At 40.4% G+C, this 17,163-nt stretch overlaps 1 protein-coding gene across 1 annotated transcript in view; it reads right to left on the bottom strand.

Annotated features, from left to right (window-relative positions):
- The window catches only part of fndc5a (fibronectin type III domain containing 5a), a gene marked incomplete at both ends in the record, with an annotated part of 60,923 nt that overhangs the window by 10,100 nt on the left and 33,660 nt on the right, over positions 1-17,163 (bottom strand). The window contains one exon of the mRNA XM_080413880.1: positions 15,931-16,132. Within this exon, the coding sequence (XP_080270006.1) occupies positions 15,931-16,132 (202 nt within the window). The remainder of the gene's footprint in view (positions 1-15,930; positions 16,133-17,163) is intronic.

Genomic DNA, 17,163 nt, shown 5'->3' with positions numbered 1-17,163 from the left:
TGTTTTTGATGACAATTGTTAAGTGTTAATGGACATATATCTCCACAACTAGTCGACTACTTTGTGTTAGTAGTTGACAATTATTAAAATCCAGTAGTCGTGAATGCCCTAGTGTGACTCTTCGAATGTTAATGTATACTTCATCATCAATGTATGATTATTTGTCTAATTGTTTTTTCAATTTCACCTTTTCTTCAGTAAAACCCTGCTAATTACATCACATGGCCTATTCCTATGAAAAAAAGTCATTCTACACTGTGTCCTACAAAACAAAATGCCATACAGTACTGTTGTTTAACGAAAAGAAAGCTATACATACCATAATACTGTGTTCTTGTTAGCCTAAATTGTTCACAGCACAGCTATCTGTTTTTGTATTTAATTCTTGATTGGTGTTTGTTGCAATAAATACATGAAATGGAAGTGGTTGGATTCAATTTACATAATTTGTTATCCCTGAGTCACTAGAATAGCTCAAAACAAAACAGAATTCAGTTCACAAGTATGGGGCTCAGCCTATAATTGATTTGATTGATATGCTTGCGGAGACCTGTGCTCCGTGGAGCACTTTTTCTAGTTAAATCTAATATTAATATGCAAATATTTAAACATTTGAATATTTGTACCTTTTGACCTGCCATCTCTTCCTTCAACTTCAAATATCACCTAAAACATTTCATTGATGTGAAAGGCCTGGTGGTGTGAAGGTAAAGCACAGGATTCCAGTGCAGAGGGTTTGGGGTTTGAATCCTCCCTATGGCTATTGTAGTTTTTTTTGTTCAGAAGAGGAGGAGGATAGATTTAGCCCGCCTTCCTCAGGTTGTAGAGGGAGGGGCTTAACATTAATTTAAAAAAAAAATTAAAAAGCTATTTCCCCTTTTTCGTACTCAATTCTCTGCCTCCTTTCATCTCCCCCATCTTAAGCTGCTGCGGGAATCTCGTTCGTATCGAGGCGTCGCTGTGGGAATCTCGTTCGTATCGAGGCGTCGCTGCGGGAATCTCGTTCGTATCGAGGCGTCGCTGCGGGAATCTCGTTCGTATCGAGGCGTCGTTGCGGGAATCTCGTTCGTATCGAGGCGTCGTTGCGGGAATCTCGTTCGTATCGAGGCGTCGTTGCGGGAATCTCGTATCGAGGCGTCGTTGCGGGAATCTCGTTCGTACCGAGGCGATGCTTCACCATCTTTCGGAGTTTCTCTTTTACCATCTTTCGGGGTATCTCTGTTACCATCTTTCGGGGTTTCTCTTTTACCATCTTTCGGAGTTTCTCTTTCACCATCGGTGAGATTTGAACTCACAGTCTTTGCCCTCTGAGGTGGTTATCTTAACCACTGCGCCACAGTGGTTCATACTTTACCTGTTCTCTTGCGCGATCTTCACTGAAACATTAGAGAAAGGTGCAAGAGCCAGGTAAAAGTTAGAAAGATTCTTTTGTTGGATTTGAACCAAGGGCCTTCAGGTTACAAGTCCTGTATCTTAACCACTGTACCACCGTGGTTCATACCCAAACAGTCCTCTTGCACAGTCTTCACTGAACGATTCTATAAAGGTACAAGAGCCGGGTAAAACTTAAAGAAATGTCCTTGCTGGATTTGAACCAAGAATCTCTGGTCTGCAAACTCTGTATCTTAACCACTGCACTACCATGGGACTTACTAGGACTCTCCTCCTGCACACTATACTGAACGATTTTTATAAATGTACAAGAGCCAGGTAAAAGTTACAAAAATGTCCTGGCTGGATTTGAACCAAGAACCTTTGTGTTGCAAGACCTGTATCTTAACCATTGTACCACCATTGTTCATTCTAGAACTGTCCTCTTGCACAGTCGTCACTGTACGATTCTATAAAGGTACAAGAGCCAGATAAAACTTAAAGAAATGTACTTGTTGGATTTGAACCAAGAATCTCTAGTTTACAAGCCCTGTACCTTAACCACTGCACTACCATGGCCCATCCTAGAACTCTCCTCTTGCATACTATACTGAACGATTTTATAAATGTACAAGAGCCAGGTAAAAGTAAAAAAAATGTCCTTGCTGGATTTGAACCAGGAACATTTGGGATGGTAGCCCTGTATCTTAACCATTATACCACCATGGTTCATTCTAGAACTGTCCTCTTGCACACTGTTCAGTGTTCGATTCTATAAAGGTACAAGAGCCAGGTAAAACTTAAAAAAAAAGCTTGCTGGATTTGAACCAAGAATCTCTGGACTGCAAACCCTGTATCTTAACCACTGCGCTACCATGGCACCTACTAGAACTCTCCTCTTGCACACTATACTGAACGATTTTTATAAATGTACAAGAGCCAGGTAAAAGTTACAAAAATGTCCTGGCTGGATTTGAACCAAGAACCTTTGTGTTGCAAGCCCTGTATCTTAACCATTGTACCACCATGGTTCATTCTAGATCTGTCCTCTTGCACAGTCCTCACTGTACGATTCTATAAAGGTACAAGAGCCAGGTAAAACTTAAAGAAATGTCCTTGCTGGGTTTGAACTAAGATTCTTCGGATTGCTAGCCCTGTATCTTAACCATTGCACCATCATGGTTCATGCTAAACCTACTCTGTACTCTTGCACAGTCTTCACTAAAAGATTCGATAAAGGTACAAAAACCAAGTAAAACTTGAACAAATGTCCTTGATTGTTTCAAACAAAGAACATTTTGTTTGCAAGCCCTGTATCGTAACCACTTCACCACCATGACGATACATTTGAGTCTGTTCTCTTGTGCACTCGTCACTGAAAGATTATGTAAATGAACAAGAGCCAGGTAAAACTTTGAAAAATGTCCTTGCTGGTTTCAAACCAAGGGCCTTCAGGTAACAAGTCCTGTATCTTAACCACTGTACCATCATGGTTCATACTCAAACTGTCCTCTTGCACAGTGTTCACTGAACGATTCTATAAAGGTACAAGAGCCGGGTAAAACTTAAAGAAATGTCCTGGCTGGATTTGAACCAAGGACCTGTGGGATGCAAGCCCTGTAGCTTGACCATGGTACCACCATGGTTCATTCCAGAACTGTTCTCTTGCACACTCATCACTGTACGATTCTATAAAGGTACAAGAGTCAGGTAAAACTTAAAGAAATGTCCTTGCTGGATTTGAACCAAGAAACTTTGGTTTGTAAGCCCTGTATCTTAACCACTGCGCTACCATGGACCGTATTAGCACTGTCCTCTTGCACAGTATACTGAACGATTTTATAAATGTACAAGAGCCAGGTAAAAGTAAAAAAAAATTTCCCTGCTGGATTTGAACCAGGAGTCTTCGTGTTGCTAGCCCTGTATCTTAACCACTGCACCATCATGTTTCATGATGAATCTGCTCTGTTCTCTTGCACACTCTTCACTGAAAGATTCGATAAAGGTACAAAAGCCAAGTAAAACTTGAACAAATGTCCTTGATTGTTTCAAACAAAGAACATTCTGTTTGCAAGCCCTGTATCGTAACCACTTCACCACCATGACGATACATTTGAGTCTGTTCTCTTGTGCACTTGTCACTGAAAGATTATGTAAATGAACAAGAGCCAGGTAAAACTTTGAAAAATGTCCTTGCTGGTTTCAAACCAAGGGCCTTCAGGTAACAAGTCCTGTATCTTAACCACTGTACCATCATGGTTCATACTCAAACTGTCCTCTTGCACAGTGTTCACTGAACGATTCTATAAAGGTACAAGAGCCGGGTAAAACTTAAAGAAATGTCCTGGCTGGATTTGAACCAAGGACCTGTGGGATGCAAGCCCTGTAGCTTGACCATGGTACCACCATGGTTCATTCCAGAACTGTTCTCTTGCACACTCATCACTGTACGATTCTATAAAGGTACAAGAGTCAGGTAAAACTTAAAGAAATGTCCTTGCTGGATTTGAACCAAGAAACTTTGGTTTGTAAGCCCTGTATCTTAACCACTGCGCTACCATGGACCGTATTAGCACTGTCCTCTTGCACAGTATACTAAACGATTTTATAAATGTACAAGAGCCAGGTAAAAGTAAAAACAAATGTCCTTGCTGGATTTGAACCAGGAGTCTTCGTGTTGCTAGCCCTGTATCTTAACCACTGCACCATCATGTTTCATGATGAATCTGCTCTGTTCTCTTGCACACTCTTCACTGAAAGATTCGATAAAGGTACAAAAGCCAAGTAAAACTTGAACAAATGTCCTTGATTGTTTCAAACAAAGAACATTCTGTTTGCAAGCCCTGTATCGTAACCACTTCACCACCATGACGATACATTTGAGTCTGTTCTCTTGTGCACTTGTCACTGAAAGATTATGTAAATGAACAAGAGCCAGGTAAAACTTTGAAAAATGTCCTTGCTGGTTTCAAACCAAGGGCCTTCAGGTAACAAGTCCTGTATCTTAACCACTGTACCATCATGGTTCATACTCAAACTGTCCTCTTGCACAGTGTTCACTGAACGATTCTATAAAGGTACAAGAGCCGGGTAAAACTTAAAGAAATGTCCTGGCTGGATTTGAACCAAGGACCTGTGGGATGCAAGCCCTGTAGCTTGACCATGGTACCACCATGGTTCATTCCAGAACTGTTCTCTTGCACACTCATCACTGTACGATTCTATAAAGGTACAAGAGTCAGGTAAAACTTAAAGAAATGTCCTTGCTGGATTTGAACCAAGAAACTTTGGTTTGTAAGCCCTGTATCTTAACCACTGCGCTACCATGGACCGTATTAGCACTGTCCTCTTGCACAGTATACTAAACGATTTTATAAATGTACAAGAGCCAGGTAAAAGTAAAAACAAATGTCCTTGCTGGATTTGAACCAGGAGTCTTCGTGTTGCTAGCCCTGTATCTTAACCACTGCACCATCATGTTTCATGATGAATCTGCTCTGTTCTCTTGCACACTCTTCACTGAAAGATTCGATAAAGGTACAAAAGCCAAGTAAAACTTGAACAAATGTCCTTGATTGTTTCAAACAAAGAACATTCTGTTTGCAAGCCCTGTATCGTAACCACTTCACCACCATGACGATACATTTGAGTCTGTTCTCTTGTGCACTTGTCACTGAAAGATTATGTAAATGAACAAGAGCCAGGTAAAACTTTGAAAAATGTCCTTGCTGGTTTCAAACCAAGGGCCTTCAGGTAACAAGTCCTGTATCTTAACCACTGTACCATCATGGTTCATACTCAAACTGTCCTCTTGCACAGTGTTCACTGAACGATTCTATAAAGGTACAAGAGCCGGGTAAAACTTAAAGAAATGTCCTGGCTGGATTTGAACCAAGGACCTGTGGGATGCAAGCCCTGTAGCTTGACCATGGTACCACCATGGTTCATTCCAGAACTGTTCTCTTGCACACTCATCACTGTACGATTCTATAAAGGTACAAGAGTCAGGTAAAACTTAAAGAAATGTCCTTGCTGGATTTGAACCAAGAAACTTTGGTTTGTAAGCCCTGTATCTTAACCACTGCGCTACCATGGACCGTATTAGCACTGTCCTCTTGCACAGTATACTGAACGATTTTATAAATGTACAAGAGCCAGGTAAAAGTAAAAAAAAATTTCCCTGCTGGATTTGAACCAGGAGTCTTCGTGTTGCTAGCCCTGTATCTTAACCACTGCACCATCATGTTTCATGATGAATCTGCTCTGTTCTCTTGCACACTCTTCACTGAAAGATTCGATAAAGGTACAAAAGCCAAGTAAAACTTGAACAAATGTCCTTGATTGTTTCAAACAAAGAACATTCTGTTTGCAAGCCCTGTATCGTAACCACTTCACCACCATGACGATACATTTGAGTCTGTTCTCTTGTGCACTTGTCACTGAAAGATTATGTAAATGAACAAGAGCCAGGTAAAACTTTGAAAAATGTCCTTGCTGGTTTCAAACCAAGGGCCTTCAGGTAACAAGTCCTGTATCTTAACCACTGTACCATCATGGTTCATACTCAAACTGTCCTCTTGCACAGTGTTCACTGAACGATTCTATAAAGGTACAAGAGCCGGGTAAAACTTAAAGAAATGTCCTGGCTGGATTTGAACCAAGGACCTGTGGGATGCAAGCCCTGTAGCTTGACCATGGTACCACCATGGTTCATTCCAGAACTGTTCTCTTGCACACTCATCACTGTACGATTCTATAAAGGTACAAGAGTCAGGTAAAACTTAAAGAAATGTCCTTGCTGGATTTGAACCAAGAAACTTTGGTTTGTAAGCCCTGTATCTTAACCACTGCGCTACCATGGACCGTATTAGCACTGTCCTCTTGCACAGTATACTAAACGATTTTATAAATGTACAAGAGCCAGGTAAAAGTAAAAACAAATGTCCTTGCTGGATTTGAACCAGGAGTCTTCGTGTTGCTAGCCCTGTATCTTAACCACTGCACCATCATGTTTCATGATGAATCTGCTCTGTTCTCTTGCACACTCTTCACTGAAAGATTCGATAAAGGTACAAAAGCCAAGTAAAACTTGAACAAATGTCCTTGATTGTTTCAAACAAAGAACATTCTGTTTGCAAGCCCTGTATCGTAACCACTTCACCACCATGACGATACATTTGAGTCTGTTCTCTTGTGCACTTGTCACTGAAAGATTATGTAAATGAACAAGAGCCAGGTAAAACTTTGAAAAATGTCCTTGCTGGTTTCAAACCAAGGGCCTTCAGGTAACAAGTCCTGTATCTTAACCACTGTACCATCATGGTTCATACTCAAACTGTCCTCTTGCACAGTGTTCACTGAACGATTCTATAAAGGTACAAGAGCCGGGTAAAACTTAAAGAAATGTCCTGGCTGGATTTGAACCAAGGACCTGTGGGATGCAAGCCCTGTAGCTTGACCATGGTACCACCATGGTTCATTCCAGAACTGTTCTCTTGCACACTCATCACTGTACGATTCTATAAAGGTACAAGAGTCAGGTAAAACTTAAAGAAATGTCCTTGCTGGATTTGAACCAAGAAACTTTGGTTTGTAAGCCCTGTATCTTAACCACTGCGCTACCATGGACCGTATTAGCACTGTCCTCTTGCACAGTATACTAAACGATTTTATAAATGTACAAGAGCCAGGTAAAAGTAAAAACAAATGTCCTTGCTGGATTTGAACCAGGAGTCTTCGTGTTGCTAGCCCTGTATCTTAACCACTGCACCATCATGTTTCATGATGAATCTGCTCTGTTCTCTTGCACACTCTTCACTGAAAGATTCGATAAAGGTACAAAAGCCAAGTAAAACTTGAACAAATGTCCTTGATTGTTTCAAACAAAGAACATTCTGTTTGCAAGCCCTGTATCGTAACCACTTCACCACCATGACGATACATTTGAGTCTGTTCTCTTGTGCACTTGTCACTGAAAGATTATGTAAATGAACAAGAGCCAGGTAAAACTTTGAAAAATGTCCTTGCTGGTTTCAAACCAAGGGCCTTCAGGTAACAAGTCCTGTATCTTAACCACTGTACCATCATGGTTCATACTCAAACTGTCCTCTTGCACAGTGTTCACTGAACGATTCTATAAAGGTACAAGAGCCGGGTAAAACTTAAAGAAATGTCCTGGCTGGATTTGAACCAAGGACCTGTGGGATGCAAGCCCTGTAGCTTGACCATGGTACCACCATGGTTCATTCCAGAACTGTTCTCTTGCACACTCATCACTGTACGATTCTATAAAGGTACAAGAGTCAGGTAAAACTTAAAGAAATGTCCTTGCTGGATTTGAACCAAGAAACTTTGGTTAGTAAGCCCTGTATCTTAACCACTGCGCTATCATGGACCGTATTAGCACTGTCCTCTTGCACAGTATACTGAACGATTTTATAAATGTACAAGAGCCAGGTAAAAGTAAAAAAAAATGTCCTTGCTGGATTTGAACTAGGAGCCTTCGGGTTGCAAGTTCTGTATCTTAACCACTGCACCATCATGTTTCATGATGAATCTGCTCTGTTCTATACTAGAACTCTCCTCTTGCATACTATACTGAACGATTCTATAAAGGTACAAGAGCCAGGTAAAAGTAAAAAGAATGTCCTTACTGGATTTGAACCAGGAGCCTTCGGGTTGCAAGGTCTATATCTTAACTACTGCACTACCATGGCCCATACCAAAACTGTCCTCTTGCACACTATACTGAACGATTCTATAAAGATACAAGAGCCAGGTAAAAGTTAAAGAGAAGTCCTTGCTGGAGTTGAACTAGGAACCTTCAAGATGCATGCCCAGTATCTTAACCACTGCACCACCATGGTTCATGCTGAATCTGCTCTGGAGCATGCAAAGAGCCCACCTCCAGGTGATTTGTTTTGTTAAGAATTTTACTTTTTGTTATTCCATTTTTTATTTAATGATTTTCACATTAATTTGCTTAAACCAATCTTTATTGTTTAATCGTGTTAGTGTTCTTTTTTTCCCCAGCACCAGTTTGATTTGTTCAGTGGTTTGTTTCTTTATTAAGGAATTTGTTGTACTATATTTGGATTCATCTATTGAGCCACACTGGTACCTGGATTGAAGGTACAGCTGAGAATGTTATACTTAACCAACCTTTTACAATTTAGATGCACAGTGAAAATGTCCTTTAACAGGTTTGAGCCCTAGACCTTCAGCATATAAAACCAAGGATTATCTCTTGAGCTACACAGCATAAGAGATATAGTAGAGAACCTGATACTTAGCCCACCTTTTAGAATTTAGATGGCCAGTGAAAATGTTCTTCAGAAGATTTGAACACTTCACTTTTGATTGATAAACCCCCGATTTACCTCTCGAGCCACACAAGCATATAGGAGCTACAACTGAGAACGTAATACTTAACCCACCTTTTAGAATTTAAATAGAGAGTGAAAATGTTCTTCAGGAGATTTGAACCATAAACCTTTTATCTTATAAACCCCAGAATTATCTCTTAAACTACACAGGGATGGAGGGTAAGAATGAGAACGTAATACTTAACCCAACTTTTATAATTTAGATGGACAGTGAAAATGTTCTGTGAGGAGCTTTGAACCCCAAACCTTTGATTTATAAACCTTGGTTTATCTCTTGAGCCACACTGGCTTAGTAAACATAAGTGATTTAGAATTTACATGTTCTTTTCAACCATAAATCTTTAGTTTATAAATCCAAATGATTGGACTGAATGTTATCTAACTTGAATTGTAATAAAAATATCTTTGATACAAGCTAAGCTGCATTCGGTTGATGTGTAGGGTGGGGGTCGAGCACGTGTGTTTGTGACTCAATGCCTGCACATTTTCCCTTCAAATTGCAACTCTCTCACACACACACACACACACACACACACACACACACACACACACACACACACACACACACACACACACACACACACACACACACACACACACACACACACACACACACACACACACACACACAACCAAAGTTCTGCTTGTGGTGAGGCAGACTAAGGAAAAAATACTGAGGCACTCCGTCTTCAGGTGAAAAAATAAAAGGGTTTATTTTGGCAGGTGAGCAAGGCAACAGCTGACCCACCCGTTTCGACAAGTCACTTAGGTCTTCAACAGGGTCTTAACAATCAAGGTGATTAGTCACTCTTTAAGTACAGGTTGTGAGTGGCAATCAAATGATTCCAACCAATGTAAGCATTACACACAGATGACGTCATCAAATGCAAAATAAATGAAAATACATAATATGCAAAATAAATGACATAATACTTATGCACAAGTGACAAAACCAACACCAAAAGTAAAAAGTAAACACACACAAAAGGTTTTCTTGTACTGCGTTTGGTGAAGCAGTTGCTGAGGTTCACTGCAGCACAGAGAACACCCGTGTCCTTTTCTTGGACACAGCCACTGACATTCTAAGGGTCCAAGGTAACAGAACCCACACGCTCCAGTAGCTTTTAGCCACAAGCCAATCGATTGGCCTCTCTTGACCAGTATTAACAAATCAAAGTCGAACATCTCGAGACCTCTGACACTTTTGCTAGTCAGCCTCCCCAGGGCTAGTTGGCCAGCCGCAATGTCACTGATGCACACTAACCAATCCCTGAATGAGATTGATTCCCCAAAATGGTTGGAGCGGAACTGATTGAGGCCGAGATGTTTATGTCTCACATTCACCCATTCGCACGCACACGCACGCACACACGCACGCACACGCACACACTATACTATGAAACAACAAACTATACTATTAAAACTGGTCAAACATTGGCCAAATTGTCAAATAATAAGAGGCAATAATTGTGAAAATAGCTGCTCTACAAGCTCACAACGCTATGTGACGATGACGATGTCACGATATGGTCGTGAATAGCCATTTCTTTTGAGGTCTTTAACCTCCCTTTCTAAAATGTGCTTTGTGTACATGCCGGGAGAGATGCGATACAGGAGGGCGGCATTGGGGCCAACTGGAAAATCCAAATAAAAATCATAGAAAAATGTGTTTAAGAAAGATTGAAAGGCTTTTTCACGATGTGATAGACCATCAAGGCCATAGCTCAGTGGGCTAAGACATTCTCTGCATGTTACCACGGTCATCAGTTCAACCCCCACGCTTACTCACAGGAAAAATCCTTTTCCGTGCCAACTCCTGGAGGAGAGATTGAAAGGCTCTTTCATACTGTAGCTCAGTGTGTGTAGAAGGTCTCTATGTTAACCCCACTCTTACTGACAGGAAAATTCATTTTGAGAGTCAACTCGTGGAAGACTATAACTATAAGGCTGTTCCTCAGTGGGTTAATTGTTTTAACAAAAGCGTTTCTAGTTTTTCCCCCTGATTTTGCTCGCTATTCATCATTACATGCGTAGATGTCAGTGTAGTAGACCATAGGGATGGGCAATATTATCGATATCACGATATATCGCGATATTTTATTTCGCGATACTGTATCGATACTCCAGTATCGATATCGCGATTTTTTTTTTGCTTTTTCAGATACAGGCTTTATGAAAAACATTCAAAGAACCTCTCACAGATCTGCAGCTACTCAATATGTAGTGTATATATAAACAATATGTAGCAATATATCGCAATATATCGCAATATATCCCAATATCGTGATACGACCCAAGTATCGTGATGCGTATCGCAATATAATCGTATCGTGACCCAAGTATCGTGATACGTATCGTATCGTGAGATTGTTGCCAATACCCATCCCTAGTAGACCATAACAAATACCTTTTAAAACCATATTGACCACATTCCTTTCCACTTCAACAGCATCTGCTCATCTTTATAGTTGCCATCAAAAGCTTGTGGGCTGAGGAACTGAGCTAATTAAACAGACATCCATGAACAAGCAGCCCAAATGAGACAGGCAAAGACGGATGTCGTCTAAAACGGGGGATTTGTCGGATTCGAGTGGAGGATAATGAAGCCTGCAAGCATCCCTGGGTAGAGACGGCTTTTAGGAAAGGTGTGTGTGATGGGAAGTGTGTGTCTTTTTTTGTTTGTTACCAAGCTAGGGTAATTCAACCATGTGTGTATTTGTGTGCGTAATAAATCACGTATGTACCATGTTCTGTGCGTGTGTGTGTGTGTGTGTGCGTGCGTGCGTGTATATATGCTACAGGTGTGGTGGCTGTGCATGACTGTGCACTGTTTTGCACACTTTTTTTTAAATGGATGGGAGCCGTGATCAGCTATTTTCACTTTTTCTCGAAATTGGGCTTAAAGGAGTAGTTCATCCAAAAAAGTGCTTATTTTTTATCAATTACACACACCTGAAGCCTTGAATCAAAATATACTTAAAGTACTAAAAGTAAAAGTACTCATTATGCAGAATGTCCCATCTTACAAGTTTTCAAACGTACAAAAATCCTTTGAAAATAGCAGATCTACAAACTCGTAGCTTGTAGATCTGCTATTTTCAAATAGCCAAAGTGTATATAGGGCTGTGGTTAATGTATGTTTTGGAGTGGAGTAAAAAGTACGACATTTGCCTCAGAGATGTAGTGGAGTAGAAGTAAAAAATATTGAAAATTTTAAATACTCCAGTAAAGTACAAATATCTCAAATTTGTACAGTACTTGAGTACAGTACTTGAGTAAATGTACTTTCCACCAAATGTTACTTTCCACCACTGCCTGACAGACAGTCGTGTGGAAGGAGGAGGGTGGCGACAGGCCCCATAAGACACATTTGAAGAGCACATTGTTTTCCTGAGAGCACTGTTGCTTCTCAAAATTTAATTACCCCTTCCTCTGTCTATTGGTTTGTGTGTTAGCGAATGTTTATGTATGTGTGCGTGCTTGCGTGTGCGTGTGCGTGTGCGTGTGCGTGCATGTGTGTGTGTGTGTGTGTGTGTGTGTGTGTGTGTGTGTGTGTGTGTGTGTGTGTGTATTCTGTGCATGCAAGATACCACTTGAAGCCAAAGCGTGGGTGTTAGAACAACTGTTACATTACATTGAGAGAGAAAGAGAGAGAGAGAGAGAGAGAGGCAGACTTATATATAAAAATTGGGTCTTGACCAACCATAACAAACATTTTATATCACATATACAGTGTGAATATAATACTTAGTAACTGTGTTTTTCTTTACCGTCTAATTACTAGTGTTGCATTATTTCTCTGAAGATGTAACAATTACATAAATCTTGAATGTTGAATGTTGAATATGACAGTGAGTCTATGGTGATGTGGATTGAGCCAAGTGACGATGGCTCAATGAGAAATTAGTGTACAAATGCAAACCTTTTAGCCCCAAAAGAGAAATGTGACGTTTGCCCGGGACCCAAACTAGTGAAAATAGCAGATCTACAAGCTCAGATCAGCTATTTTCACTATTTCTTCAACTTTCTTTTTACATTTATTTTTGATAATTATTAGATTTTTTCATTTTATTTATCAAATACTTTTGAAAAATAATTGTTTTGAACTAATGGAAAGTTGTGATTTCTTTTGTTCAAATCTTTTGAAAAATCTGGAAACAGATTTTTACTCGCGACCCATGAAAATTGGTCCACGACCCAAAGATGGGTCCCTGTTTTTATTAAAAAAACAAACAGTACTGGGTTCGGTGATGCTCTATATTGTCTGAATCAGCTTTATTCGTGTTCATTTACGTGCTAAAAGAGTGAGTTTAAGAGCTGTTTTACCGTACAATGTAAGTCAATGAGAAGCAAATTTAGAATTATCAATTTCTAATCAATGGAGCAATTATTTTTGATTTCTTGTCCACCTTTGGAGTTACATCATGGCAAGGTAACTACACAACCCAAACCTCTACCAAAGTGGTCTTGCCCTTTAAGTGGTTAATGTAGGTGTTATAATGTAATAATTTATATGTGCAAAGTAACTAGTAACTAATGTTTTCAAATAATTGTAGTGGAGTAAATGTACAATATTTGTCTCTGAGATGTAGTGGAGTAGAAGCAAAAGTACTGAAAATTGGAAATACTCAGTAAAGTAAATATATCTCAAAATTGCACTTAGGTACAGTACTTGAATAAATGTACTTAGTTACTTTACACCACTGGAGAAATCACACAGCGAATGACTCGGGCTATAGTGACGCCCATGGAAGCGCATCAATACGCTTTGACGTGAACAACCCTTCTGGCCATTTATTCATGAGGCGGTCAGCAGGGCAGAGTGTTAGGGGTATTGTGTTGAGAAATTTAATTTCACGCTTTGTGTCCCTATTGATTTTTATTGGACCTTTAGACTAAACCAGTCAAGGAATTTGTCAACGGGCCAACTCCCCCTGCACGGAAACAGGGAAGAACTTTGCTGCTTTGCTTCGTTGTGTGTAAACATGTGTGTTTGTGTGGGTGGGTGAGTGTAAGAATGTGTTTCTGTGGGTGGGTGTGGCAGTGAGTAAGCGTACGCCATGTGAGCAAGTAAGAGAATTAGCTGAGTTGTTAGTTTTGGTAACACTTTTCCATGTCTAGTATAATGCATTATTCAAACATACTTTTAATGCATTTTAATATGCTTCTAACACCGTATTATAGACAAGATTATGCTTTCAAGAAGGAAGGGGCCAAATGCCCAAAGGGAGCTTTTTTCTAGTATTTCATAATTTTTGGACACTCATATCTACAGTATGCAAGAACAACACAAAATGTTTCTGCTTATGTCTCCAAGAATGTCATTACTTTACTTAAAGCACCCAATGACCACTTATAATGACTTACAATATAATCACACTATAATGCATTATAACAGTGATTATACAATTACTATAATGTATTACAACCATGATCATTGCAATACACTATGATCCTTGCAAAAACAAATGTCTGTGAGTGTCCAGCAATTATGAAGTATTATGATATGTACTTGACCTCATAAGTCAAGTCTCTCATAAGTGAGACAATGCATATAAAACGTACGGATTGAAGCTTTAATAAATCCTGCAAAGCCTGTTCCAGTGCAAACCTCTTCACCACCACAGTGCAACGTACCACAGTGAATGTGAGAGATAGCAGTCATTGAAGGTTTTCCAGCATGAATGCACAACACTATCATCTAGTTTTGTGGCCAGTGGTACGACAGACATTCAAGCATATGCGTAACTATAAATTGCTTGCTACACCGTATAGGACCCTACGACATAACTATGACGATACCTCAACACAGAAGCATAAATCAGCCTTTAGCCATCTTAACCCATTAAGACCAGGAAAGCATCTGTCATTTTAGATTTTAACCACTTTAACCATTTAACCTTATACTTTGGCTATTCAAAAATGGCAGATATACAAACTCACAGCACGGCACCGAATTTGTAGATGTGCTATTTTTTTTTTAACTCATGAAAATTTGTACAAATCCTTGAATATATATATTTTTAAAGCGAACATTTGTAACTCAAATCTTTGCTTCTGGGGATTCTACAAATGTCTTCTAAAACGTATTTTTTTTAAAAATCTTATGTTGCAAACTTTTTCATGTCAAGGGCCCCCAAAATGATATGTATTTGGCCGCGGACCCCCATCTCAAAATACTTTTTAAATGTGAGTTAAAAATGTTCGCTTTAAAAACAGCCTGATCTCCAGCCTTTTTAGTATACATTGCACGGACCCAGTGCACGTCATTCCGTGCATAGTTGCCTAGAAAACCCGAAATTCCGTGCACATGTACGGCGAGTCCCACGGTGGAGGTAACCAGTTGCAACCTGGAAAAACCCGGAAGCAGAGCAGTCCCCACAACAAAATTTACGATTCTGTGCCTATCGGTACGTAACTCAAACGGCGCTGAGTAGGCTCAAGGGAACGTCGCAACGTTCGGGACGGCAACTCGTTCGCTTTAGCCAGTGCCGCTTTAGACTCCACGGGGGCCCTAAGCATGATACGGGACACATGCACGCGCGCGCAGCGCGCGTGCATGTTTCCCCCGCGCGTTTTTTTCGCGGTTCTGGGCGGATTGGGTCCGTTTTTTTCGCAGTTCTGGGCAGATTGGGTTAAAAAAATAATAATAATAATAATAATTTTTTTAATTTTTAATTTTTAATTTTTTTGGCGGGTAGGCGGGGCCCCACGCAAGGCGGGGCCCTACGCAGCCTGCGTAGTGTGCGTGTAGGGAGAAGCGGCCCTGGCTTTAGCTCACTCGGTGGTCCCTTACGTGGCGACAGTTCCCTTGAGACTGCGCGCCTCCGAAATGGTTTATAATGGGGGAGATGCGAGGCGGCTATGCACGGATTTTCGGGTTTTCCAGTTGTCTATGGACGGAATTTGAAAAACGTTCAATGACAATGTTTCCTCTGGCGATCGGGTTGTTTAAAAAATATATATATTCAAAGATTTGCACAAATGTTCACAATTTTTCAGAAATAGCATATCTGCTATTTTTGAATAGCCAAAGTATAAAATAATGGTCAAAGTGGTTACACAGATGCGTTCCTGCGGTCTTAATGGCTTAAGCCCCACCAACAATATATATGTTGCCATGCGACGAATACAGGGACAACCACCAGGATAAAAAGTGCTGAGCCTTCCGTACCTTTACTCTTGGAGGCCTGAGTCTCTGCCTCCCTGGGCGTTCGGAAGCGCAGAGGTTCGCTGAGCGGGCTGGCATGCCCCGACATGCTGATGGACTGGACGTGCACAATGTAGTCCGTCTCCTCCTCCAAGTCCCATAATGCACAGGAGCGCGTGGTGGTGTTGACTTCCTGGATGAAGCGCAGCATGCGCACGTCTTTCTTCTGTCAGAGCGTGACACATGAGGAGATTAGAGACACTTAGTTCAGTGGTTTTCAACCCTTTTCACATCAAGGTCCATTATGTATTTCGGCATTTGAACCACGGACCAAACGTTTGATGAGATTTAGACTCTCAGACCTAAAACTTATAATATTTTGTTATCGTTCGACGTTCGATAAGATTTTGGCCACAATTCCATGCTGTATTGATGTTGGCACCATAACAGGCCAACGTTGATCAAAATAGCAATTCTTCTACATTCTCTAATTGTGTAGACTTCTTGTAAATGAAGTGATGCAGATGATGTCTAACAATAATTTAACTCTTGAGAGCGTAAAATGAACATCTTACATTTTAGAATTTGAAACCTGAAACAACAAAGTCTTATGCACACATGATCAGCGCAGAGAAGAGTGCGTAGGCAGGGATCAGACGTATAGAATACAATAAAAATGACCCGCACACTGTCTACACTTGCACAATAAGAACATCTATATTTAGGCCAAACACTTTTCAGATATTGAAACCTGAAAAGTAACAGTTTTGGACATAGTGAGGTTTCCAGCCGACAGTGGCGATATGATGCTAATGTTTTTAAACAGTAGACACACCTGCATTTGATTGCCTCCTTTCACATACGCTATCTGAAACGGGTTCGAGTCCCAAGTCACGGATTTGCAACTATAACTTATACTGTGTTCTTACACTATGCAGGATCAAAGTACCCAGATATGGTTTGTAAATCGACTGCAGGGCTGTGAGATCCTGTGAGAGTCTTTATATGGCACTGACTGTATAGCAGCTGCCCCAACAAACGGATTTCCTCCGACAGTGCATTCCACTGTGCGTGCAATGTATTGCTAAACAGCCCTAAGGATTTTCATTATTAAAATGTACCCGAAATATTATTGATGCACTTGTAAACTGTAATTGTATGCTAACTCTTGGATGTGTTTACTTAAGCTTGCTTTTTAGTCATCACTAAAATCCTAATTAAAATCCTATATCTGTGCAGGAAAAATGCCAGTTTGGC

This window comes from Gymnoscopelus braueri (assembly GCF_963280865.1).
Source record: "Gymnoscopelus braueri genome assembly, chromosome: 19".
Classification (NCBI taxonomy): Eukaryota; Metazoa; Chordata; class Actinopteri; order Myctophiformes; family Myctophidae; genus Gymnoscopelus; species Gymnoscopelus braueri.
Note: the sequence above shows the minus strand (reverse complement) of the source record. Positions and strands in the feature narration are given on the sequence as shown.